The 25,615-nt window shown below is 44.5% G+C and overlaps 3 protein-coding genes across 5 annotated transcripts; 1 reads left to right on the forward strand and 2 right to left on the reverse strand.

The window, feature by feature from the left end:
• LOC114797613 (exocyst complex component 3-like) lies at positions 1 to 4,098 on the reverse strand. 2 transcript variants are annotated; one of them, XM_028992512.1, is made up of 11 exons: positions 3,887 to 4,098; positions 3,043 to 3,577; positions 2,833 to 2,947; positions 2,594 to 2,704; positions 2,342 to 2,442; positions 1,939 to 2,031; positions 1,689 to 1,806; positions 1,485 to 1,598; positions 1,238 to 1,390; positions 1,027 to 1,142; positions 1 to 764 (listed from the first exon to the last, which is right to left on the reverse strand). In XM_028992512.1, the coding sequence occupies exons 1-11, from the start codon at positions 4,047 to 4,049 to the stop codon at positions 575 to 577; spliced, it is 1,809 nt and encodes a 602-aa protein (XP_028848345.1). In that variant the 5' UTR covers positions 4,050 to 4,098; the 3' UTR covers positions 1 to 574. The 2 variants fall into 2 exon arrangements, with proteins under 2 accessions (XP_028848345.1, XP_028848338.1); XM_028992505.1 differs by having other exon boundaries at positions 3,043 to 3,580.
• Positions 4,099 to 13,224: 9,126 nt separating this feature from the next.
• On the reverse strand, positions 13,225 to 17,140 carry LOC114798163 (uncharacterized). Of its 2 annotated transcripts, none has more exons than XM_028993635.1 (11): positions 16,927 to 17,140; positions 16,350 to 16,842; positions 16,145 to 16,256; positions 15,956 to 16,063; positions 15,770 to 15,870; positions 15,555 to 15,665; positions 15,318 to 15,447; positions 15,121 to 15,228; positions 14,573 to 14,725; positions 14,043 to 14,155; positions 13,225 to 13,947 (listed from the first exon to the last, which is right to left on the reverse strand). In XM_028993635.1, the coding sequence occupies exons 1-11, from the start codon at positions 17,000 to 17,002 to the stop codon at positions 13,812 to 13,814; spliced, it is 1,641 nt and encodes a 546-aa protein (XP_028849468.1). In that variant the 5' UTR covers positions 17,003 to 17,140; the 3' UTR covers positions 13,225 to 13,811. The 2 variants fall into 2 exon arrangements, with proteins under 2 accessions (XP_028849468.1, XP_028849460.1); XM_028993627.1 differs by having other exon boundaries at positions 16,341 to 16,842.
• A 2,059-nt stretch (positions 17,141 to 19,199) lies between these two features.
• On the forward strand, positions 19,200 to 25,615 carry LOC114788737 (eukaryotic translation initiation factor 5-like). The gene is made up of 12 exons (XM_028977584.1): positions 19,200 to 19,285; positions 19,553 to 19,729; positions 20,693 to 20,972; positions 21,091 to 21,172; positions 21,254 to 21,426; positions 22,624 to 22,735; positions 23,084 to 23,208; positions 23,288 to 23,449; positions 23,756 to 23,917; positions 24,061 to 24,225; positions 24,435 to 24,578; positions 25,170 to 25,615. The coding sequence occupies exons 3-12, from the start codon at positions 20,901 to 20,903 to the stop codon at positions 25,266 to 25,268; spliced, it is 1,296 nt and encodes a 431-aa protein (XP_028833417.1). The 5' UTR covers positions 19,200 to 19,285; positions 19,553 to 19,729; positions 20,693 to 20,900; the 3' UTR covers positions 25,269 to 25,615.

The raw sequence follows: 25,615 nt of genomic DNA on the forward strand, positions 1-25,615 counted from the left end.
TAGCTATGAACATTCGAGTTAATTTTATTACAAATTTGTCCAAACACAGGTCGGACAGAGTCCGACATGCACAGTAGAACGAAAATAAAACCTTTGGCACAAAGATGGTACAAAATGGCACATATTGAACAAAAGAACATCCACAGCACATGAACAACAGCACACAGGGCAGTGGTGGCCTAGCGGTTAAGGAAGCGGCCCCATAATCAGAAGGTTGCCGGTTCGAATCCCGATCTGCCAAGGTGCCACTGAGCAAAGCACCGTCCCCACACACTGCTCCCCACTGCTCACTCAGGCTGATGGGTTAAATGCAGAGGAAAAATTTCACTGTGTGCATTGTGTGCTGTGCATCACATGTGACAATCACTTCACTTCACACAAAGCGGAAATAATATAAACAAAACATGAGCATTCAATGAGACACAGTGCAATGAGTGAAGAATAATAATAAAACGTCTCAGCATCAGTAACAGAAGGTGTGGACAGTCTGCATATAGATTTATGGAATGAAAAGGAAAATCCCAGTCTTCCCGGTGAACTTCCTAATTATTATGCAGAGTGCAAGGCGGAGGTTTTAATATGCACACTGCGGACGGATGCAGCTGAATCTCTGGTACCAGGGAGGCCCGGTTGCTGCAGTAAGGGGGTCGCCGTGCACCTCGTCGGTGGGAGAGAGTTCCTTCACTGTTTCCACGACCTCCTGAATTTTTGTCTTTGGCAGGTCTCCTTTCCAGCGTAGCAGGCTCCTTAGCTGCGTCTCATTACTGCAGAGACAGAACAGGCAACGGCAACCAACATGCATCAGGTTATCTGTGGTGTTGAGGTCATGTTAAAGAAATGTTTGATGTTGATTATCGATATTCACAGATATCGATATTCTTCGCCCCTCAGAGACCCACTAAAACAAGCTAATTTACATTGTTGCTCATTTGTTAGGGGCTGTCAGGGATTAATAAAAAATATCACTTAATCTTTTAATAATGTACGTATACATTTGTATTGAGTCCAGCACATGTGTATTATTACCTGTTTCTACGTTGACTGAGGTTCATAGTACATGTGAGCATAAGGCCTTCCACGTCACTGCAGTTTAAAATCTGACTAACTGTCAACAGATCAACGCTCTTCTCGACCCCCACGCTCTGTTATCAGTGAGCAGAACACAGGAAAGTCCAGCGTTAATAACAAGGAATGAGGAAAAGGGAGCACCGACCAGGAAAGGTTGTGGGTGCCTCACCAGCTTTGAGAAGGTTGCGTGCAGAGATTCGGCATCCCGCTGCACCCTGTCGCCAACACTTCCCCACCTGTCCTCCAGGTGCTGATGCTTGCTCAGCAGCATCTGCTGCTGGTACAAGGAAGTGACATGCTCATAGGCTGATTTCACCAGGTCCTGCAGGAATGGAGATTCAGAGCTGGGCATCAGTCAAGCCATTTCTAAAAGCTGAACACTTTCTTTTTACTGCAGGATCGACACTGAGGCTCACATTACGAGTGTCCTGGTCACAAACGGCAGATACGTCAGCAAAGAGATTTTGCATCTTGGTCAGAAATTCATCCAGTTGTGCATTTTCCTCCTTAAAATACTTCTTCAAAGAGACCTGCCGAGAACAAGATTGGATTTGTGAGTAAGTCTTGCTAAGGTTTTGTACGCACATCATTTTTTTTCAGGGTACGGTGAAGATCCAGACCTTTGCAACCTGCGAAACAGTTTTCAGTTGATGCTGTTTCACTTTAGACCCCAGGTCATCCAGCATGCAGTGTACAGAGTCCGACCTTTCACCTGCAGACAGCTGTGAAGCAAACTGTCTGCAATAGAAGAAACGCATGGACATTGCAACAGTAGAATGGTAGAATAAGTACATTAGTAGTATGGTATGTATAGTGATGTGTGAACACGTGTGCTTTTGACAAGTAAATACAGTAAATGATGTCACTCACCTGAGTTGACTGCAGTTGTTGCATGTCCTGAAGAGGTGAACCATTCCTGTCTCTTCGTGTTTCAGCAGGCGTCTCTTTTCCAATTCGGTGTAGCTGTTGCGAAAACAGGGCAAGTTTATCCCTTTCCATTCCAGCACGCACATTGAAGACAGCCTGCCTGGCGTTGCAGCGCGTTATATCAAACGTTCATTCTGGAGATGTTATTACTTTCACATGCTGTATCTATGTATATGAACTTTATATTTGTATTTATTGTTTACGGCCGACAACAATAAAGGAAGTGATTGTCATAGTGATACACAGCACAGCACACGGTGCACACAACAAAATGTGTCCTCTTTTTTTTTATCCTCTGTACTCTGTACTAAATTTGGGTGTTCAGAAGGTTTAGGACACCACTGACCTCTCCAAAAATTTGTGCAGCGTCTGACAGCATAGTGCACGCATGCTGGACATGAAGGTGCCGTGCAACCGCTCTGCTTTCTTGGTCACTGTATTCAGATACTACAGAGACAGAAGCAAGGGAGATAATGAAATAATTAATAAATTGTAATGTCAGCGTCCCACGGCGCAACATCCATGTATGAGTGAACTTGTATCCGTTTGTGAGACAGGACATGGCATCTCAGTCACATAGGGTTTTCCTTTTCAGTACCTGTATGACATCTTTCGACAAACTGTTGAAATCGTCCCCTTGTGTCGAGCTACAAGGTGCTGCATTCTCTTCCCGTTCGAGGATCTTCTGCAGGTGTGTCGAAATGTCCTCCTAAAGTGAAAAAAAAAATTCTTCAGAATGCACACCTTCTGCAGTCTGGGAGGCATTTACATGCACATTGATGGTCTGCTGACAAAACACACACACACACAAACATTCAAACCCACAATGCAATCTACCTTAACCCGAGCCTGGACTTGAGATTCTGCCTTTTGCACCCACTTTGTGAAGAGGAGAAGATCAATTTGTTTGATGAAAGTATTCGGGAGGTTTGGGTGTCCAAGAAACGCGTCACTTTCAGTGGAAAAACGTAAATAAATCATCATTTCATCTTCCTCGCTACATTACATGATTCTGAGAAGATTCTGCATTCGTGTAAGGTTTCCTACCTGAGGTAAACAAGTAAAACCCAGCACAGTAAGCAGTAGGCTTGCTCCCTGCTGAGGTTTCTCTGTAGCAGCAGGTCCAGCTGGCTGAAGGTGTAGCAGTGGTACCTGTCAACAACGCAGTCCAGCAGTCCGGGCTCCCTGAGCACGGGAGCCAGGCGAAGCAGCTCATCCAAAACCACCTTTCGTACCTGTTCCAGGTACGAGTTCAGCTCTTCAGTGTCCTCTGTTGGCAGGGGAGGGAACGTCTGTTTTACGTGCTCCTCCACTTTCTGGGCGTAATTACAAAACCAGTCAGCAGGGTAGCAGCTTGACCACACTTCGTGATGTTTGGGGCCATTAGCGTTTCTCCACGATTTCAACAGATTGGCTGTAGGCTCTTTAGTTGATCCTCCTTGGAGAAGCTCAGTCAGAACCTGGAGGGCCTTGTCCCCCAATTCTTCAAGCCCCAAATTGTCTGTCTCCTGATCCACCTCAGGTATTTTGGAACATGTTACCTCGGTGAGTGGTTTCACCTCTGTGTCTTCACTAGGGTGCTCTACTGAAATCAGCGAAGGAACAAAGAAAAGGGTTCATGTGTGTCAGCTCATGAAGGTGAAAATGAAAGTGAACGCGTCAACCTGCCACACTAACAAAACGTATGTTCATTATGAAATACTTTCATAATTCGCACACTGGGCAACCCGTTGTCCCCTCCGTACAAATAGCATCAAGTCAACATTGTCTAAAATGAAGCTGGAACAGTATCAGCAACCAGTATCAAATTTCAGCAAATAACATGATTTAGAAGATTATTTTAGGAGATATACTGTTTATTTAGTTAAAATAACATCTGGGGTTATCTTACCATCTTTATACAAGCTCTTCTGATTAGTGATTTTAACATCTTTCAAAATGCTTCCAAGTTTCCCTTTGATCATGTCGGTAATCGAGTTCTTCCTCTGAACCTTCTTTCCTTTTGGTCCCTGCTTAGCCATGTCTGACTCTCCTTGTGCGTCTAGTCCCATCATGATGAGTGTGTTCTGATCTGATCTAATCCAGGCTGCGCTCCAACTCTCTTCTGCCTCTCGGCTGGCAGAGCTGGTTTTAAATAGTATAAATAGTGCCGCGACACTCCTCCCTTTCTGCCTTCCAAAGGGGAAATTTCTCGGAAACGGGCAGGTATTCTTCTAAAACATGCACGTCAGCATTATTCTCTTTATGCACGACCCTCAAGCCATAACCGCATTTCTCAGGTTAGTATCATCCTGGGTACAGTGGGTACAGAAACTTTTTCACTCTTTGTTATATTGCAGTCAATTGCAATATAATTTTGCAATATTTTTTTCCCTCATTAATGTACACACAGCACCCCATATTGACAGCAAAACACAGAATTATTAACAATTGAAATATCACATGGTCCTAATTGTTCAGACCCTTTGCTGTGACACTCAAGAACTCAGGCTTCTGATCATCCTTGGGATAGTTCTACACTTTCATTTGAGTCCATCTGAGTTTGATACTGGATTGGACTTGAATAGGACAGCCACACACCATCTATATAAGACCTTCCAGCTCACAATGCATGTCAGAGAAAATGAGGATCATGAGGTCAAAGAAACTGCCTGAAGAGCTCAGAGACAGAATTGTGGAGAGACACAGATCTGGCCACGGTTACAGAAAAATCTGCTGCACTTAAGGTTCCTAAGAGTGCAGTGGCCTTCATAATCCTTAAATGGGATGACCAGAACCCTTCCTAGAGCTGGCCATCCGGCCAAACTGAGCTACTGGGGGAGAAAAGCCTTAGTGAGAGAGGTAAAGGAGGACCCAAAGAGCACTGTGGCTGAGCTCCAAATATGCAGTCAGGAGATGGGAGAAAGTTTTAGAAAGTCAACCATCACTCCAGTCGGGGCTTTATGGCAGAGTGCCTCAGAGTGAGCAAATTATGTGTTAAACCAAATGTGAGATATTTAATGGTTATTTTCTTCATTATAGAACACAGGACTATGAAAAAACACACATGGGGTTATGTAATAAACAAAAAGCACAGATGTTTTGCAGTGATGGCAGAATTTCATACTCTTGGCTTCTCTCCACCTCCTTAGACAACGGGGACGGTTTCCAACAGTCCTGAAAGTTTATGCTGAACACTTTCTTATCATTCACTCATGTTAATGAGCATCTCATTTAGCAGCTTTTGACAATGACAAAAAAAACAGATCAATCTCCATAACCACCAGAGAGCAGATGTGTCATTTTCACTAGTACGGTCACTCTGGATAAAAAAAAAAAATAGATGTGAAGCTACTGTTGTGAAGAGGTTAAAGAAGACAAAATGAACTGTGATGAAGTGAAATGTGGCCATAGGAGTGATTTGAAAATGTCCCCACTCTCGGAGTCTGACACAACACAGTTAAAAGGGGTGCTAGTAGCCTAGTGGGTAACACACTCGCCTATGAACCAGAAGACCCAGGTTCAAATCCCACTTACTACCATTGTGTCCCTGAGCAAGACACTTAACCCTGAGTTGCTCCAGGGGGGGGGCAGTCCCTGTAACTACTGATTGTAAGTCGCTCTGGATAAGGGCGTCTGATAAATGCTGTAAATGTAAAAGTTAAATGAATGTACCAGCAGGAGCATGGGCTCTAAAAAAATAACAGGAGGAAAATGAAGAACCACGGAGCAATGGTGGCCTAGCGGTTAAGGAAGTGGCCCGTAATCAGAAGGTTTCCACTGAGGTGCCACTGAGCAAAGCACCGTCCCCACACACTGCTTCTTTGATCACAGTGCCATGCTGGATTCCCAAGTCTTCAGTGCCTTCTGTTGCCATGTCAGTTCACTTCATCACCGCTAATCACTGGAGCACAAACACGGAACAGAGAAACAGACCCCAGTGCTGACCATGAAAGTCTTACTTTTTCAAAAATGAACTGTATCTCAGTGAAGATGTTCCTAAGATTTTGTGAATTTAATTTTTTTTATCTCTGATGCAGTGGGCTGGCGTCCCCGCCCTGCTCTGCGCCCAGGATCCCAGGATGGACTCCAGCAGCATTTGCCTTGACTGGGAATTGTCACGACTACGGACTTACGGGGAAAGGAAGCGCAGAGGTCTGACATGCTGGGAAGGGGTTTTATTAACAAATAAACAATAAACACAAATAAAGACTGGCGCGTTGGCCGAAAATGATTTAACTTAAATGAAGAACGTAAACAAACCCGTAGGCGTGTGGCGATTGCCAGAACTCAAAATACCTTTGACCCAAAACCAGGTCAAGTTCGTGCAAGTGAAGTTCACGAAAATGCCAGAGACCCAGAAGGGGCGGAAACTTCCGGCATTTATGGGGCGTCAGGATTGGAGTCAGGTGTGGAGCCCAGCTGCAGGCAATCCTGACAGAGCCCCCCCTCCAAGGGCTACGTCCTCGGAGCCCCAACAGTACCATCAGTGGAGGCGGCGGGGCGGACGGCGGCAACACCAGGGCTCCTGCCCTGCTGTATCCTCCCCTTGGAGGACCCGGTCCCTCGGGCTGGCTCCCCGGCGTGGTCAGGCGTGGCGGCCCCAGTCCCTCGGGCTGGCTCCCCGGCGTGGTCAGGCGTGGCGGCCCCGGACCCTCGGCCTGGCTCCCCGGTGTGGTCCCGCGTGGCGGCCCCGGACCCTCGGCCTGGCTCCCCGGCGTGGTCCCACGTGGCGGCCCCGGACCCTCGGCCTGGCTCCCCGGCGTGGTCCCGCGTGGCGGCCCCGGACCCTCGTACCTGCACACAATAATCAGGGCCGATCCATCTGGGTACGTGTGGGCCCTGTCTCCACACGTTTCCTCTGACACGTCTTGTGTCACCCCCTGCACCGCGCAGGGAGATTGTCCCAGAGCCTCCGGCGACTGTTCCAGGCACCCCAGGCTGGTGCCTTCTGGGACTATGCAGCCCCTCTCGCTGCACGGCCCTGGTGCCAAGGGGGGGGGCATTGCCAGACCATCCGGCTAGCCCCTTCTGCGTCCGTTGGGACAAGCAGGCCCTCTTCCTGCCTGTCCCAGCTGGGTCCTCATGCCTACCCGGGGGCTCTATGGTGCTCCACCCCTCTGGAGGCGGACGCAGGCCCATGCCTGGCCCGCCCTACTCACCGGCTACCGGAGGACCCAGCTCAATCGCTTCCCCACCTACCCTCCCATCAGGAGGAGCCCCCAACCCGAACTGCACCCCACCAAAACATTCTTTGGGGGAGCACCCCCCCCGGCTGGACTTAGGGGTACCTTGGGGCTCGTCCACCTCGCCTTGGACCGGTGCAGTCAGGTTAGGAACTCCCTCCCTGGGGTTCGGCTCTGCTGCTGGGTCACCATCTGGTGGACACAAAGAGGGGAAGTGGGGGCGACATACGGACACATATACCACGCACACACACACACACACACACAGACAGAGACAGACAGAAGAGAGGGTCGTCTGGCTCCCTCTCTGGGCTCTCCGGGACCTCCTCAGGGGGCACAGCCAGGATCTCGGGAGGAACGACCTTCTCGTCGCCCACCAGTGCTGGGTCTTCTTGCCCCGTATCCTGACTGGCACTGGGTGTGGTGGAGGGGCAGAGTTCGATCCCTGGCTCAGGCTCTAGCCGATCAAACTCCGCCCTCAGTCTCTGCTGGAAGTCCCGAAAACTCCTGTCTGTCTCTCCCTGCTGCCAGAGGGCTGCGCTCCAGCCCCATGCTGACCCAGTCAGACACGTGAGGATGGTGGTGGTCTTATCAGTGTCTGCTGCCCCACTGAAGGGTCCCGGGACAATTGGGCTGTCCCACACGGGGCTGGGCTCCTGGGTGGAGATGGTGGTAGGTGTGTGGTGTGGAGGGGGGGTGGACGTCCTCTCCAGCAGGTGTGGGCGCTGGTGCTGCGCTGCCATTTCGCTGGGGAACGTCCGGGCAGAGGGAAGGCGGGTCGGCGGCTGGAGCAGGAATGGAGGATTCCCTGCGAGGCAGTCCCGGCAGCGCAGTTGCTGGCTGGCGATCTCCCGTCATCCTGGTCGTCGTCCGTGTCAACCTCGTACCCCCGGAAGTCACATGGGTCATCACGGACGCTGCGATGATCTCGGACGCGCACGCTGGGTGGAGCCATCCCGGCAACGACCGCCCACCGAAAATCCACGTCATCATCGCTTTCGTCATCCGTGTCCTCCCACCGGTGACTCCGAGGGTCGTCCACCCTGCGGACATCCTGGACCCATGGCGCGATAAGCTCCCATGGGCAGTACTCTGGCCATTCGGGCTGAAGGCTGCCCACCTCCTCACTGGAGGAACGCCGCCTTTGTCGCTTCTCACCCCCCTGGAAGTGACGTGGGTCCCCACGGACCTTGCGACGATCGCAGACTGGCGCGATGGGCGGAGCCCAACTCTCGTCTCCCGTGCTCTCGTCGTCGTCCGTGTCGTCCCAGTCCACGGGGAGCCTTGCCAGCAGAGCGCAGAGTTCTTGGCTCGACATGGCGAAGATCGTGGGGGTCGCATCTTCTGCGCTCGCTGCCCACGTCACTTCCTCGCTGCTGCCGACGCCAACGTCCTCGCTCCGCCCACTCACCCGCCGACGTTGTCGCTTCCGGGTTTCGCGGAGTTTCCCGGGGGTGACGTCATCACGCGGCGCCGCGTACCACGGCTTCTCGGGGAGAAAACGCTCCACCAGAACGGGCGCCGCGTACCACGGCTTCTCGGGGAGAAAACGCTCCACCAGAACGGGCGGCGCGTACCACGGCTTCTCGGGGAGAAAACGCTCCACCAGAACGGGCGGCGCGTCTCTCCCCTGCCGTCCGCGTTCGCCGCGCCGGGCTGCGTCCTTCGCGGCGTTTCTTCTCCTCTGCTTTTTACCTCTGCGCTTTTGGGGGGGTCTCTGGCATTCTGTCACGTCTACGGACTTACGGGGAAAGGAAGCGCAGAGGTCTGACATGCTGGGAAGGGGTTTTATTAACAAATAAACAATTAACACAAATAAAGACTGGCGCGTTGGCCGAAAACGATTTAACTTAAATGAAGAACGTAAACAAACCCGTAGGCGTGTGGCGATTGCCAGAACTCAAAATACCTTTGACCCAAAACCAGGTCAAGTTCGTGCAAGTGAAGTTTACGAAAATGCCAGAGACCCAGAAGGGGCGGAAACTTCCGGCATTTATGGGGCGTCAGGATTGGAGTCAGGTGTGGAGCCCAGCTGCAGGCAATCCTGACAGGAATAATCAGTTCAAGATCCAAAGTGTGTACCTCTGATACACAGGCAAAAGCGGATCACAACACTGCTCTGCTCTTCTCAACACATGGATTCCAGTGAAAATAATTCTACTAGTAATAGTTACAATAATCATCATAACTTGTGAGTAGAAACATAATATATTGCCTTGACGTTTTTTACTTTTGATAAATTAACTGTATTTTTGTCTGTATTTTTGCCATCGTCAATATGCTGCATATGTGTTCTCCCTTATTTAACACACTCTGACCTGAAAGCCCATTGTTTGGTCTCCAACATCAGCTTTCAGAGACAAAGAAACAGAAATAAAGAGCTTCCCCAAAATGAGATACTTTGGAGATACTATAGTAATATTCACTGACAATTCAGGTACAATGTCTGACTGAAATGTCTACAGTCTGGGTGGTAGTAGCCCTGTAGGGAAAGTGTCATGCCACGGCGGAGAGAAAAGGTAGAAAAGGCACATGCTCAACATTAACGAAAAAATGTGATTCCATAGCTGATTAGTTTGTGATTATTGGTACTCTGTTGATCAGAGTATCCAGTTTCAGCCTGATCATTCAAAGCTGTACCTCCCAGTACACAGGCTTTGTGTTGGCTCAAGACTGCAGTCAACAACATTTACATTTCCTAAGACACAAAGAATTTTGGGCACTATTTTTAACTGGCGCTAAGCACGGGGCTTGTTTGAGAGTGTAAGGCGACTTTAGGATTTATGTTGATAAATAGATAAAAACGCTTGGTAGTATTATATATCTGTAAAATAACCCCCCCCTTTTTTTTTGGGATGTGCACCCTTATTCCTCATTTAAGATGATTGAAACCTTTGCCCAGCAATATGTCACAGGTGCAATGAAATATAGGTAAATTCTAATGTAATTTACCTATCGTCATTTACATGAGAGGGAGGGCTAAAATCACATGCTCAGGATTTCTGGTGCAAGATAAAGAGCCGGATGGAAATTAAGGACTTCCTGTCTGCTTTAGAGGAAACTGGTCAGGGAGCAGGCTGGGTCAGGAACTGTCTAACACAAGAACCACATCATGGAAAAAGCTGGCTGGTGAAACAACTTCGTCCAGCTTCCTTCTCTCCATTGACTTTTCTTTTTCAGGAAGCGCCACAATTTGATTAAGTGCTTCTGAGAAACACCGGACTGTCATGTCTGCAGGATCAGTGGGGCAGTTCGTTGACAGAGCATAACGTTAGGTGTTATAAAAGAGGGAAAGTCCCAGTCTTCCTCATGAAAGAGTTTCACTTTCTTTTCTTTTCATTCTCTTTTTAATGGTCTAAACACGCTGGGGGCTAATAAATTATGTCAGCAGCAGAAGAACGCGAAAGGCCGCTTCTTTCCAGTGGGAGACAGATGAATTTGAACAGATGTTTGGAGCTGTTTTAGTTTTCTTTTTTTATTTTTTCCCAACTAGAAGTGGTATGAATTAGAGGGCTAGCATACAATGGTCCTTACATCTGAGACAGCCGAAATGACATGTTTACCAACTGGCTGGTGCAGTAACTGCCAGATTCCAGACGTTCCCGAGTACTCCAGTCCCATGTTTGCCTTGATTGTGTTCATCTGTGATTATTGGTAGAAATGTATCCTTGCTGCGTCTTGTCCTCACTCTGTCATTTGTCATTTGACCTTGTTTGATTGTGTTTATTTTACGTGTCTGGGCTTATTGTTTATTAAGTTGATTTGTTTTTTCCCTGCCTCTCGTACCTGAGAGTCACCTTTATCTTTCATTCATGAAAAACCCTGAATGGAATGAATCTGAACTGCATACCTTCATTGTCAGTATACAATTTGGAGAAAATTATAGAATTTGGAGCCAATCCTACATGGTGCAATAATTTCATTAACAATAAGTATACATGCATTGCATCTCATGTCAAATAAAAATTACAATACAAATTACAAAAATAATTTTAAAAATTAACTAAATGTATTAGAAAATATTCATTAAGCAGACGTACCTTTGGCGCCCAATTTTTATAATATAGTATAATGTAAATGACTGAATGCAGTAAAGAAATGCTTTTATGGGTAATTGTGATTTAAAAAAGTTGGTAAATCTTTTTGTTTTAGATTGGTCACTTATGCAGCTAAATCTTTGTGCCAGTTTTGAAAAAAGTTAAAGCTTATCTGAACAGGTGACAAATATAGCTGAAGCAGAAGTCTTTGTTTGTCAAGTGAAAGAGTGTCACACATAATAACATTTCAAGAGTCACTCCTCTATGTCCACTCCTCAGTCCATGTTACAGCAGCACTACCGGCCCTTTCTGTCACCTGTTCCAGATTGTCGTCACCTGTTTGCTTAGTCAGGTCACACCCCTCATCTGTTTCACCTGTGCACTACATGTTAAAGCTCCTCCCTGTTTTTCCATTCATTGTCTGGTCTTGACCCCATTCTGTCTCTGTTGCCATTTCTGCTTAATGTTTTGTTTTAGTCTGAGTATTATTCTTGTCATAGTCCATGTCTTCTGGCTTTCTGTCCGTGAGTGTTTACGTCATCAGTTGGGTCAGCGTCGTCCCGGTGTGGCCATCCCCGTTCTTCGTACAATTGTTTGTGCGGAGAAGAAAAGGTGAGCGTTACCCCCAGTCCTGTATCGTACCAACAGTAAAGCATTGAATAAAGAAAACATCATCCGACAGCAACTTCTCCCAACCATCCAAGAACAGTTTGGTGAAGAAGAAGGCCTTTTCCAGCATGATGGAGCACACTGCCTGTAGGAGCTTAAGGTGTTATGTGGTTCTTTGATTTTATTATGTTGTATTAGAGCATGGCCGTTGTAAAATAGAGGCGCCTCACCCTAACCCTAACCCTAACCCATTGTAGAATGTAGTCACGGCGCATATGTTTGAGGATACTACACTAGCTAAAGTCTTTTATTTTGGAATTATTGTTTTTAAGAAGTTTTAAGAAGTCCTGTGGGGAGTTTTTCCCAAACGAGAGCGGGGTGCATGTCAAGAAACTGGAAAAACTACATGGAAGTGGTATACAACCTCAAAAGTGCTATGACAAAACTAAGTGGCTCAGGGAACAAAACACTGAAATTTTGAGACCATGACCACGAAACCTGCTGGACCTTAATCCAATTGAGATATTGTGGTCAATCCTCAAGAGGTGTGTGGACAAACAAAAACCCACAAATTCTGACAAACTCTTCAAAGTCAAACTTCAGTACGTCACAGAAACAACTGATAAAAAGATCTAAAAACACTGGTATCTGTGTCATTCTCAAAACTTTTGGCCACGACTGTACTATTCCCACGTCAGCTGTGTTACCCAGTGAGTGCAAATCTAGACTTCTAGAAACATCTCGATTCTGCCACGTTGATCTGTTATATGCACTGGACGAAGTGAATGAAGGAAATTAAGCTACATTGTACATTAGTTGATGAGCATATTCTAACCTGAGACTTACTGGCATCTACAACAACTGGGACATGGACAGTTCTCAAGTTTGGACTCCATTCACACCTGCTTACATATCTTGTTGTGTTTTTTGTCTCTGTCATGTAGACTTCTAATCTGCTGATGTCCTCTCCCAGACCTCCTAGGGTGAAGAAGACATTTCTACAGACTGCAGATCTCCAGGACTGATACAAATAAATAAGTAAATCTGGGAGACATTTTCTGCTCACAAACTCACAAAACACAAATCCGTTGAACAGCATACCTCTACTTGAACCTGGATACTACTAGACCCACTTGAACCCAGAAGTAATCACAGTGAATACATTGTGTTCCACCCCACTTCTGCATCACCCCTGCATGTTGACTCTTGCAGGATTCCCAGACCCATTCCTCTGGAGGAATTCCACATAAACAATGCAGCAGGCTGCAATGTCTTACCAGCTTGCTGCGCTAGTCATTTCTGAGACTCTGTCAGAAATAACTCAAAAGCAAACAATCATGGCAGACTGAAATAATAATCAACCAGACATTCGAATTGATTGATTTCCTTTTATTTTAAAACCAAGTCATAAAAACCCATTCATTATTTGACATACATCACGAGTAAGAGAAGAAACGTACATATATTGAATATATGCTTCAAAATGCATGTTATAACACATACAATCATAGTTCATAAATATTGTGTTTGTAGAAAAGAAGTGTAATAACTGCAAGAAAAGGATGATGAAGAACGGTGAAGGAGAAGTGCTTTCATAGTCTATAGCTGTCAGTGAATTTCAGTGAATATTTTTTGTCAGATAATATTTCAGTGGGGCTGCACCGCTCTGTGGAGTTTGAATCCCGACTCGGACCTTGTGTGTGTGGCGTTTGCATGCTCTGCTTGTGTTGGCGCTGGTTCCCTCCAGGGTCTCCACTTTCCTCCCGCCACCCATGCACACAGGGTAAATTTACCCTAAATTTACCATAGGTGTGAGTTTGTGAGTGAATGGTGTGTGTGTGCCTTTAGGTGGGCTGTTGCCCGCACGGGGTGAGTCCCCGTCCTGCGCTCAGTGTCCAGGGATGGACTCCGGCAGCCACGACTCTGAGTAACAAGACTAGGCGGTTTAGGATAGTGAGTCAGTGATAGAAAATCCCACTGGAGCATGAGGACGACAGTGCAGTCTTCAGCAGCAGCGAAGAGGCCACCAGAGACAACAAGATGGTAAAGATCCAGCCCTGAATTTGTACTCTCGTATCATCGCCTTCTCTTGTGCGGATCGTCCTCCCCACCAGACCAACACTTCGTACAGCAGCTTGTCACTGGAGCACAAAGATGGAACAGAGAAGCAGGCCTCAGCACAGGCCCTGAGAGGAGTTTGAAATGTCCTTCCTTGTGACTGTATGCGCATATTTACCTGTTGTCATGGTTGATGTCCAGGTTAGAGCAGAACCTTCTGCTCACATCAGTCCACCCCAAAACCATGCTGATTTGCAATAACACTTTATTCCTGTCTTTCACACATGACTTCTAAAAAAACAAAACGAAACACATAAAAAAAAAGTACTGGGCTGCAGTGAGGAGTGAAGATAAAAAAAATAGAGGACCCCGCAGACTCTGACATTAAATTAAAATAAAATTTGGTCCTTAGTTTTGTTTTTTCAAGATTTGAGTCAGGTATAAAATGGATTACACGTCAGTTTATGTGGCGGAAAACGCTGTGAGTATTATTTTATTTGAACTGAACCTCCTTGGCTGTCCGTCTCAGTACATATTTAGGAAATGTCTCTGGCTAGAATAGATTTTGAATCCTTGTCATAATTTTTGTTTCTAGTGTTTTTTTCTTATTTCATGGTCAGTTTAAGCTAAAAGCTATTTGTGACTGTACAATGCCAGGCAAATGAGATATCCTGCTTCATATTACAGATCCGCATTATTGCCACTCACCGCGCAGAAGAAAGAGTGCAACTCCTCAGCATCTCTTGTTATCCTGTCTCCAACATCACCCCACCTTTCTGAGAGCTTCTTGTATTTGCTTTTTTTCAGCAGCTGCTTCTGGTAGACAGAGATGATGCAGCCATACACCTCATCCAGAATAACCTAGAGTGGGAATAATATTCACACAGATTTACATTTACATTTTACATTTACAGCATTTATCAGACGCCCTTATCCAGAGCGACTTACAATCAGTATTTACAGGGACAGTCTCCCTGGAGCAACTTAGGGTTAAGTGTCTTGCTCAGGGACACAATGGTAGTAAGTGGGATTTGAACCCTGGTCTTCTGGTTCATAGGCTACTAGGCTACTACCACCCCAGATGTTTATTCATGCTAAAACAATACAGAGAGAAATACAGAAAGGGTCACGTGACTTAATTTGACATTGAAACCAGGCCATTAGAGGCAGGCTAATGCGGTTTTACGGTCCAAAACTGTTCAGCATCACAAAATGGCTGGAAAAGCTAGTTACAAAAAGTCAGTGCCAAGACGTACACCACGTGACATAATTTCCTCTGGAAACACTGCTAGATATTTCTTGAGAGACATCTTCAGTGTGTCCATGTATCTGTCTTCTTCATGGAAATACTTTTTTAAATTGACCTGAAAATAGAGAATGAAGAATGTATCGAGTCATTATTTTTATAGAATGTGCATGTTTTTGGTGCACTATACGCAGTCAAACTCCAGACCTCTGCTAGCCGATCAAATTTTTCCAGGAGGAGATTTTTAGCTTGAATCTCCAGGGTCTGTAGCATAGAGACGGTGCCAGCAGAGTCAGGCATCTCATTCTCGTCAGTGCACAACTGTTGAACATACAACCTGTAAAGGGAACAAGATAAAAGACGTGGAGATATGCAAAGACACGCATCAACTCACAATGCCACAGCTAGAGAGCATTCGAAACCGGGAATACATTTTCCCCAAACCTGATTTCATAGCAGCTGTTGAATATTTTGAACCAATCCCTCAGATATTTTTCTGTCATTTCGGCCTTTTTGCTCAGATCTTTCAGGGCTTTCTTTTCCGAGTAAATATACCTGGGCAGGAGGACATAGTCACTGAGTGAAAATATAATAAAGCATTGCACGTGGCGTGAGATGTGTTCAGTGTTGTCACTGTCACTATCAGAATCCACTCTCACCTCTGCACAATTGCATGGAGCTCACAAAGACAGATTCTCTTAATATGCAGCATGACACTATGGCTGAGCATTTTTCCACGGTTGATGAACCTATCAAGGCACTGAAAGAATGAGTCAAAAGAATGATGTATCATGAAATCATTGTATTCATTAAAAAAATCCTTCTATTTATAGTTTTGTATCTACCTGAATGACATCCAAATGAAACTGGATGAAGGCTTCCTCATTATCGTAGTCTGCTTGCTCTATTGCATCGTTCTCCAGAATTCTACTGAGTAAAGCAGCAATCTCATCCTGTGAAGTAGGACCCTTTTAGATAAAACATTTACCATTTCAAAATCACACACAGACACACAAACAAATAGAGTTTCTTACCTTCACTGTGGACAACAGCTTCTCCACTGCCCACTGAATGTAGTGAGTGAGCTGCATGGGGTCAATAGCCGCGTAGAACTCTGGGACTTCCCTGAGTCCTGTAATGCCAACTCTATAAAAATACATAAATTAAGTGGATAAACTGTAATATTTGGCCCACACAATCCACACATTCGTGATGCAAAACAAGTCGCACCTCACATACATCCGAAAGACCCAGTCCACTGTCCAGTAGGCCTGTTCATGTGTGCGTTTGGTCTGCAACACCAGGTCCAGGTGGTTGAAGATTTGCCGGTGGTACTGGTCAATCAAAGAGTCCAGTAGCTTCACTTCCCGTAGTACAGGGGACAGTCGGCCCAGTTCCCTCAGCACCACTTCTTGAACCTGCAGCAGATGATTTCTGAGCTGCTCGGGGTGTTGTTTGATAGCGCTCTCTGGTGGGAATGAGGGGAAGTGCCGCGTGATGTGTGTCTGCACAATATGAAGCCAGGCTTCCTGGAACTTGGAGTCACATGGACGCCCATAGTATGTCAGCAGGGCTGCAACAGACAGGGAATCCTGGGTGCTGCCTTGCATAAACTCCTGGAGGACACCAATCCATGTATTTGAATTTTTTGGCTCTGAGCAACTGATGGGCTTCTGACAGGCTTCCGACATTCCTAATTTCTCCCTCCAAGGACGCACATGCTCTGAATGTTCTGTTAAATGCAATACAAGGTGTTAATGTTGCTGCCGATTTATGCAAAAAAATATATATTTTTTAATTTTCAGTTGTTACCTACCTTCATTGGTAAGACTTTTTCTTTCCTCGTCCACTTGGTTTTGACTGTTCCTCCGAAATCTCTTAAACCATCTCATTTCTGAGGAATCTTGAGAATGCAATAATGCTGAGATGGGTGAATGCCACTTGCTGAATCAAAACTAAAGCTGAAAGCGCAGGGCACCAGACAAAAACCCGGCAGAAACGTGAAAAGGAGAACTGTGAAATAAGGAGAGGTTTACTCGCTGTCCGCTGAAATATAAATCCCATGGAGGGGATTTTTAATGAATTTCCCCCTGAAAAAAAAATCCTTCAGGATTAAAGCATTTGTGGGTGTAGATGTAACTGGAGTTGACTCCACCCCATTGGAGATTAAGGTGCTTTCCCAAATAGCTGTGTTGCACACCTGAAAAGGTGTTTCGTGTCCGATCGTTGTTCAAATCTCTGCCATGGCATTGTGTTATCTTTGTGTACTTTGTGTAATTGTTTTCTTTCCTTGTGCTCACTAAGGGTGATAGGTTTAAAGCAGAGAACGCATTTCATTGTGTGCACAATCACAATGACAATCACTTTACATTTACTTTCACTAAAAGGGGAGCTTGAGAGCAGCAATCTTTACACAAAAAGCAATGATGTGTGATAGGCTGAAAGACTTATGGTCTTATGGAACTTATGGAAAGGGTTATGGTATTGATTTCATAAATCAATACCATAAAAAACAGGCAAAATTGTGATATATATTGTCCTCATCTATGAAGGAAACAGTGTAAAAAAACCAAATCAAATATGGTACTTCCACAATCTGTACTGACTCTCTTTGCGAACACATCTTGCACCTCTTTCGGATACTTTCTCAGGAAGTGTTAGACTAGCAGCGAAGGAAGCAGACCCATAATCAAAAGGTTGTGGATCAAAAGAACTTGCTTTTGGACAGGCTTCACAATTTCCCATGTCCACTTTCCAATAAGGTATTTACTCTGAATGTCCTGATTTAACAGGATCTGTAGTACTGTACTGTGCAGGCATGGTCAAAACTGAAATTATGTGCTAGGAGTGCCATGGCATTACAGAAACACACAAGTAAGAATCATTATAAAAAGTGAATATACAGTCACTTTATTTGAATTGAGAAAATAATTTTGATTTCTATTGATTTGTTACATGAACTGGGGGCTGTCCTCTCCTAAATAGTAGCCTAGCGGTTTAAGGAAGTGGCCCTTGTAATCAGAGGGTTGCCAGTTCTAATGTTGAAATGTATTTATTAATTTTTGATCATCCTAGGCTGGCAGGGACCACAGGATAATCCCACCCAATATGTTTCCACTGCCCTTAATACTGTAATGTTTTGAATTGTAGTTATTATTTTATTTGTCCTTAAAAACTATACAGGTGGGCTTGTGTGCTACTGGCTGTGCTACTAATGGTTCAATAAATATGAAAATGATGTAAATCACACAAATTCACTGTGCATTTCTTGCTTATTTTGGTAAGCAGAATTGACATTTTTAATGGAAATAAAGGGGCTGAAAGGAGAGAGGTTTGTTGCTTCATGTGACAGCTGTGGACCACTTTCTGGTGATATTGTGTCCTTTATTTGAATCTTCAAAATCATACGGTTTTTATGGTTTATAAAAATTCTATACAGATATGACTAGAACCAACATATATGACTAGATATGACTATTTAACATATATAACATATATGACTAGAACAAACATCAACTAGAACAAACAACTTCAATTGTTTCAATTGTGTTTCCATAGTGGACAATAGTGGTTCCGGTATTATTATTATTATTGTAGTATAAATAAAGTAAAACCGATTTGACTCGCTTCATGAGTAATTTGAAGTTTTCTCTGTTAGTGGCTGCTTGGTGTAACCAGAACAGTAACCTATTCTTTCTCATGTGTTAAAGTAAAGCGAAAGCCCGAAGGCAGGGGCCGCCAAAGAATAGAATCTGAATATAAAGTGAGAGTGCAGATTTACAGGAATTTCTTATGTAACACTCGGGAACATGTGTCGTTTACAAAAGTGTCCTTCCCAAAAGTGTCTCCCATACCCCTAACACGGCATTTTACCTACTGTATATCGGTCAAATAAAGCATAAAGCGCAATTCGTTGTATAAGCGTTGTTTTGGTCCTGTTATTAAACCGCTTGCGCAGTTCAGATACCGCACGATGAGTAGCTGGGGGCGGCTGGCGTTGATGCAACTATCGACGTCCTTCGGAACAAATCAACAGCTCGCAATTTGACGTGGCATTACGATTGACCAATGAAAATAGAGAAAGGGCGGGTTTAGTGAGAGAAGGGGCTGGACCTAGACCTCTCTTTACGCGCTTGGACCACCCTGACGTAGCGTCGACCAAGAAGGTTCTAGAGGTAAGATGGGAATTGGCACCTCCTCACAACCAGCGAAACGACTATATATATATATATATGTAAATATATATATGTGTTTTTTGAAAACGATTTAGTTAACATGGTTTACAGCCAGCCACACTGTCTCCGAATTAAAAAAAAACGTCCGACGGACAATTTTGGTGTCTTAGCACGGCTAGCTCCTCTTAGCAGTGCAGCTGTTTACGAAACCGCGCAGTTTCGTGGCAGAAGATGTGATCGGCGCTGACCATGTTTTTCTCCTTGTAGGACACCCGATAGCTTCGCGGGATCGGCCCTTCGCTCAGCCCTTGTGTGGACTGTCCAGTCTACCGTTGTGTCGTGTTACATTCCTCACCACGACCCAACAACACCAGCTCCCGAGTCACCCTTCACTCCGGCTGTGGGCGAACCGCGTTGTGTTTATGTCTTTATTTTACGGAAACGGTGAGTAAGCATACAAAATGCAGAAATACAGTGGCTTATATTTGTCTGTGGTCTTATACTGTAGTAAACGCGCTCTGCGCACCCTTTCGGATTTTCTGGCTGCGGGAGTGTGGTCATGCGAAGGAGGTTGTCGGATCAAGATGGCGTCGCCCATCGGTGCATTTCTCTCCGTAGTAAAACCGTGACGCAGTCTGCGTCAGCGCAGTCAGTTCGGCGAACTACGCAGCCCGGATCATTCCCACATCCCGACGTCGCCTTCAACCGCGTCCGACCGATTTCTGCGGTGTTTTCCGCCGAGCAACTTGAATTTTTCACGAGCAGTAACGTTAGACGTCTAAATGCGTGCGTTTCACAATCTAATGCAGCAGGATGGCTCAAAGGTGACGCGGTCCTAAAATAGATTTACCATTAGTGACACAATGTTTCCATTGATTTTAAGGATGACACCATAAAACCCATTACACTCAGTTTACTTTTATTTCAAGATGTATTGCACCACCAGCCTGTCTGTTTGAGGTCCAGCAAAAATACATAATATCAGATGAAAAAAATATATATAATATGATTAGCTAACTTCAATGCATTGCCTACACCATTTGCAGTTTGAAAAAAATAAAGTGAAGCGATTGTCACTGTGAAACACTGCAGCACAGAACACTGTGCACACAACAAAGTGTGTTTTCTACATTTAACCAATCACTTTGGTGAGCAGTGGGCAGCTATGACAGGCAGGGAGCAGTGTTTATGGGGCAGTTTCCTTAACCACAAGGCCACCGCTGCCCCCATTTCAACCATAAATAGAAACACTGGAGCCACCTTTTGTCCTTTATATTCATTATATATTATTAATTCACTTAATATATAGCTATATTGACAATAGGAAGTCTATCAAACAAATTTAGCTGTTTTCCCTTTCTAATAAACTTTTTCTCTCTCTTTTTTTTTTTTCTTCTTTTTTTATAGAGCTGTTGCGCAGCTGTTGGAACGTTAGCAGGGGAAACCTAGTCTACGAGCAAGGAGCTTGTGGCCACTGTGGCAAAATCTTTTTCATGTCAGAGACCGAGCACGCTTGCAGTCGTTTATGTCATCCCTTCTTCTCCAGGCAGAAGATACCCAAAAATCTCCATTCAGGATCTGTTTATCTTACTGATAGTGCTCGCAGTCGTCCAAAATGTCTGTCAACGTCAACCGCAATGTGTCGGATCAGTTCTACCGCTACAAAATGCCCCGTTTGATTGCCAAGGTATGTAGGCACTGTTCTAGCTCTTATTTTTCAGACAGTCTAAGTCCTTGGTAGAAATGCTTTTTAAAATGTTTATTTAATTCTGTTTTTGAAGTATTTTCCGGCTTTAATCCTTCAGGTGGAAGGTAAGGGGAATGGGATCAAGACCGTTATTGTCAACATGGTTGATGTTGCAAAGGCACTCAATAGGCCTCCAACATGTAAGTATGGAGTTAGTATTTCCTATACTTACAGCTATACTAAATAGTTTTGCTCATTATTGTTGCAAATCTTTTCCTCAGATCCAACCAAATTTTTTGGCTGTGAGCTTGGGGCTCAGACCCAGTTTGATATGAAGAATGACCGCTACATTGTGAATGGATCCCATGAGGCCAATAAGTTGCAGGACATGCTGGATGGATTCATCCGAAAGTTTGTGCTCTGCCCTGAATGTGACAACCCGGAGACTGATTTGGTAAAGAAATGGAGTGCTTTGTGCACACTTATATTTAAAGTAGACCTGAAAGAAGAGATGAGACATCTTGATATTGGCGTACCATTTCATAGTTGCTGCCAGAATTATGAGTGAAATTACTATCTGTGTATAAATGAAAAATTTGAAGGTCCATTATTATTTGCCATTAATAAGTAGAGTTCCCCTAGCCTATCTATGGTCCTGCAGTGGCTAGAAATGGACGGCTCAGATGGACTGATCTGGAATTTGTCCCATTACATTGTTATAAGGGGAAAGGTTACCTCCCCTTTCTCATGCTTTGTCCACACATAAAATGTCCCACCCCTTCCCTAAAAAAGGAACAGTCATAGCTTCCAAATGTGCAAAGCATTGTAATTACTCAGTGACTGGATGTGAAAATTAGCACAAATTTGTTTCTTTAGTTCCGTCACACGAGAAGTACCAGTGGGTTCATTTTATTTTATGTAAAAATGCAGACACGACTTGTTGGTTGCGCCAAACGTGGAAACAACACATGACTTCATACATGCAGACAGGACTACAAAAAAATGTAGGACAACATTATTCAATTTATTCTGTTGTAAATATGCAAAAAATGCAAAGGTAGATGAGGTAAGAAGGTATTGAAAAAGATGCATTATAGTGTCATGAATTGTTTCTTCAGATTCTGCCCTTAGAAAAGGGGAAGAATGCTTTGTGTTGTAAATTATTAATTTGCTTATCCTACGTGGACTTTGCTGCTGTTTTGCACTGGAAAAAATGTCCGCCTTTGTACAGCCACTGTACATTTTGGTTCAGATGGTGCATACCCCTGCATTAGCACTGGCATGGTGATCTGCAGTGGCAGATCAGGTGGTGTGTCTCATCTCTGCATTGCAGCTCACCAGGGATCCTTGAGTGCTGACATTATGTAGGGCACCCAGCTGAGTATTTTCTTATTCTTCTGTCAGATCTGCCCTGAAGACTCTACACTATTTATGTCTTCAGAAATGGAACCAGAGAGGAGATTTGATTGGTTCTGTGCAGCACCCTAGCTATACAGTCTGTCCGGGGTTGGAATGGAATTTTGGTTATTCTTGGGTAATTAATATTTAAAAAAAAAAAAATTAATTCCCTTTTGGAATATCTGGTTTACTGAAATACCTCCCAGTTGGATTTTAGTTTTGTTGTTTAATGATCTATCCTTATGTTTTCCAGCATGTAAATCCCAAGAAGCAGACCATCGGTAACTCGTGTAAGGCCTGTGGGTACCAGGGCATGCTGGACACCCGTCACAAACTCTGCACGTTCATCCTTAAAAACCCACCTGGTGAGCCATTAGTTGGCACATTGTGAAATGTATTTATTGGTCTAGATTGCTTTCAATCATAGAATTTAATGATGTCTCTCATGGGAACTTATATAATAGACCTTCTAATTTAAAACAGATTCAAATGAGAAAATACTAGAACAGGAAGAACCAGCAGTTGAACCTAGCACACTCAAGTGCCATAATTGTGATAAATATTCGTCTATAAGAGACTGTTCATGACTAGCAATTTTCCTGAAATATCACTTTCAAACCTACTTGTCTCATAATACTACTTTGTCATGTAGCCATCAGCAGACTTCACAAGCATGTTATCTATAGATACAACAAATGTTCTGTTTTTTGCAGAGAACACAGACAGTGGTTCCGTTAAGAAAGACAAGGAGAAGAAAAACCGTAAGAAGGATAAGGAGAACGGTTCTGGCAGCAGTGAGGCTGGGAACCACGATCAAATCGACGCACCTGATGCAGTGGTGAGTGACCTGCACAGCGCAGGTCTCGTCTTAGGATGCAGATCCGAGCCACGTGTTTTCTTCTGACGTTGCCTTTCAGGATAGAGATGATGATGATGAGGACTGGGCAGAGGAGACAACTGAGGAGGCCCAGCGCCGCCGTATGGAAGAGATTAGTGACCATGCTAAGAACCTCACACTCAGCGAGGATCTGGAGAAGACTCTGGAGGAGAGGGTCAACTTGTTCTACAACTTTGTCAAGGTACAATCCTCTGCTTTTTATATGGATTTTTTTTTGACTAATTGCTCTCAAATACAGCATTTGAATATACGTTAAGAACTCATCCACTGTCAATACTACAAACACAGCAAGTTGTGATACTAACTGCTCTACTCTGAATTTGTTAATTATGATTAACAATTTTGCAGCTGTAAATATTCACATTCTCCTGGTGTACCACTAGAGGGAACCCCAGTACCACCTGAGTATCAACATTGCGCATGTTTGTGTAATGCATAGTTTTAGTTCTTAACTTCTTAGTTCACGTTTTTTTTATTATCTCTGCAGCAAAAGAAGGAGAACGGTACTATTGACTCTGCCGATAAAGATATCCTGGCAGAAGCGGAGCGTCTGGACGTGAAGGCCATGGGTCCACTGATCCTGAGCGAGCTGCTTTTTGATGAAAATATCCGTGACCAGATCAAGAAATACAAGCGCCACTTTCTTCGCGTGAGTGTCTTAACACGTCCAGTGTTGCTCCTCATTTTTTTTGCCACCGTTTTTTTACTTAATAATAGTTAATAGTTCAATTCCATCATGATTTTTGGCAGCCAGGAGCCACACTGAATTTTCTGCTGTTGTTCACTCCCTAGTTCTGCCACAACAATAAGAAGGCACAGAAGTACCTGCTGGGTGGCTTTGAGTGCCTGGTGAAGCTCCACCAGAGCCAGTTGCTGCCTCGTGTGCCCATCATTTTGAAAGACCTGTATGATGCAGACCTTCTGGAGGAAGATGTCATACTAGCTTGGGCTGAGAAGGTAAAGGACCTCCACACACAAGATCATTCACATACAGAAATATCTGTTGACTGTCGCTCAGAAGAATAGTTTTTGCTGTTCATATTTGTAATTATTGTCTGATAGGTTAAGTGTAAAATTTTATGATTTAATTCAACACTTCCGTGCTGCATAGTGTGAGCTGGCTAGATAATGTATGGTTGTCAAAAACTGTTCTGTTCTGTGCTTAGGTGTCCAAGAAGTATGTGTCTAAGGAGCTGGCGAAGGAGATTCATGCCAAAGCTGCCCCCTTTGTTAAGTGGCTAAAGGAGGCTGAGGAGGAGAGTGAGGGCAGTGACGGGGAAGAGGAGGAGGAAGACGATGAAAATGTTGAGGTATTTGAAAAGTCTGACTGCTTACAAGTGACTATTTTGTGTCGTTTCTTCTAGCTTGTAGTCTCTGTGTTGTCAGCTTGTTCTGTTTTCAAGGTCAATCCATTAGTGATATCATGTTTTGCCAAACGGGTTTGGAACAAAAATACTCTGGGTTGGGTTACCTGCTGCGATTGTGATCTTAGGCTATGCAAGAAATAAAGAGTAAACTACATTTCAGTACGTGATCTTTAATGAGCCTAAAAAGGGGTCATTTAGAAAAGGGATACCCCCTCTTTCCACTAGGAGGAGAACAATGGTGCAACCCACTCTGCTCTGGTAATAAAGTGCAATCCAGTAATGTCCATCCAGGGCCCTGTTTAGCCATCAGACTAATTAGACTAACTGCTTATAGCCCCACGCTTACGAAACCTGAGAGGGCCTGGAGGCCTGAAGACCTGAAGAGACTCCTCAGGTTTCCTACATAGGGGTCAGAGCCTATATAAGTCTATACTCAGCCCTCATTGTTTGTTTAAATCCGTGGTTGGATTACAAATGTTATAGTCTGTGTTATCGTTGTTTTTTTTTTTCTCTCACATATTTACTCTCTTCCAGGTGGTATACTCCTCCTCTGCTCGTGAGCTAAAGGTAGAGACTGTCCAGCCTGTGAAGACTGACAAAGAAGAGGAAGATATTGACATCGATGCCATATAAACATGCTAGCGTGTTTATGAAGTCCATTACTTCCTCTTCAAAAAGGCCAATGAGTCACATGTACCCGTCATCTTTTGTTCTTTTGTTTCCACTTTCCCATGGTTGTTCCTGTAGGTTGAAGCATGATTTCTAACCTGAGACTTGCAGTCATTGGCATTGGCTGCGGAATATGTTGTATAAGGTATATTAATCTGTCTGATTTTTCTTAAGGGTTTTTTTTTTTTTTCCAGGGAGGAGGGGGTTCTGTTGTGGTTCACTTAACTGCACAAGATTTCTTGTTGTTTCCTTGCTTTTTCTTTTTGAGCCTTTTGTTTCCAATCCTTGAATAAATGTTTTGTTAAATCACA

The sequence above is a fragment of the Denticeps clupeoides genome, chromosome 1, assembly GCF_900700375.1.
Source record: "Denticeps clupeoides chromosome 1, fDenClu1.1, whole genome shotgun sequence".
NCBI lineage: Eukaryota > Metazoa > Chordata > Actinopteri > Clupeiformes > Denticipitidae > Denticeps > Denticeps clupeoides.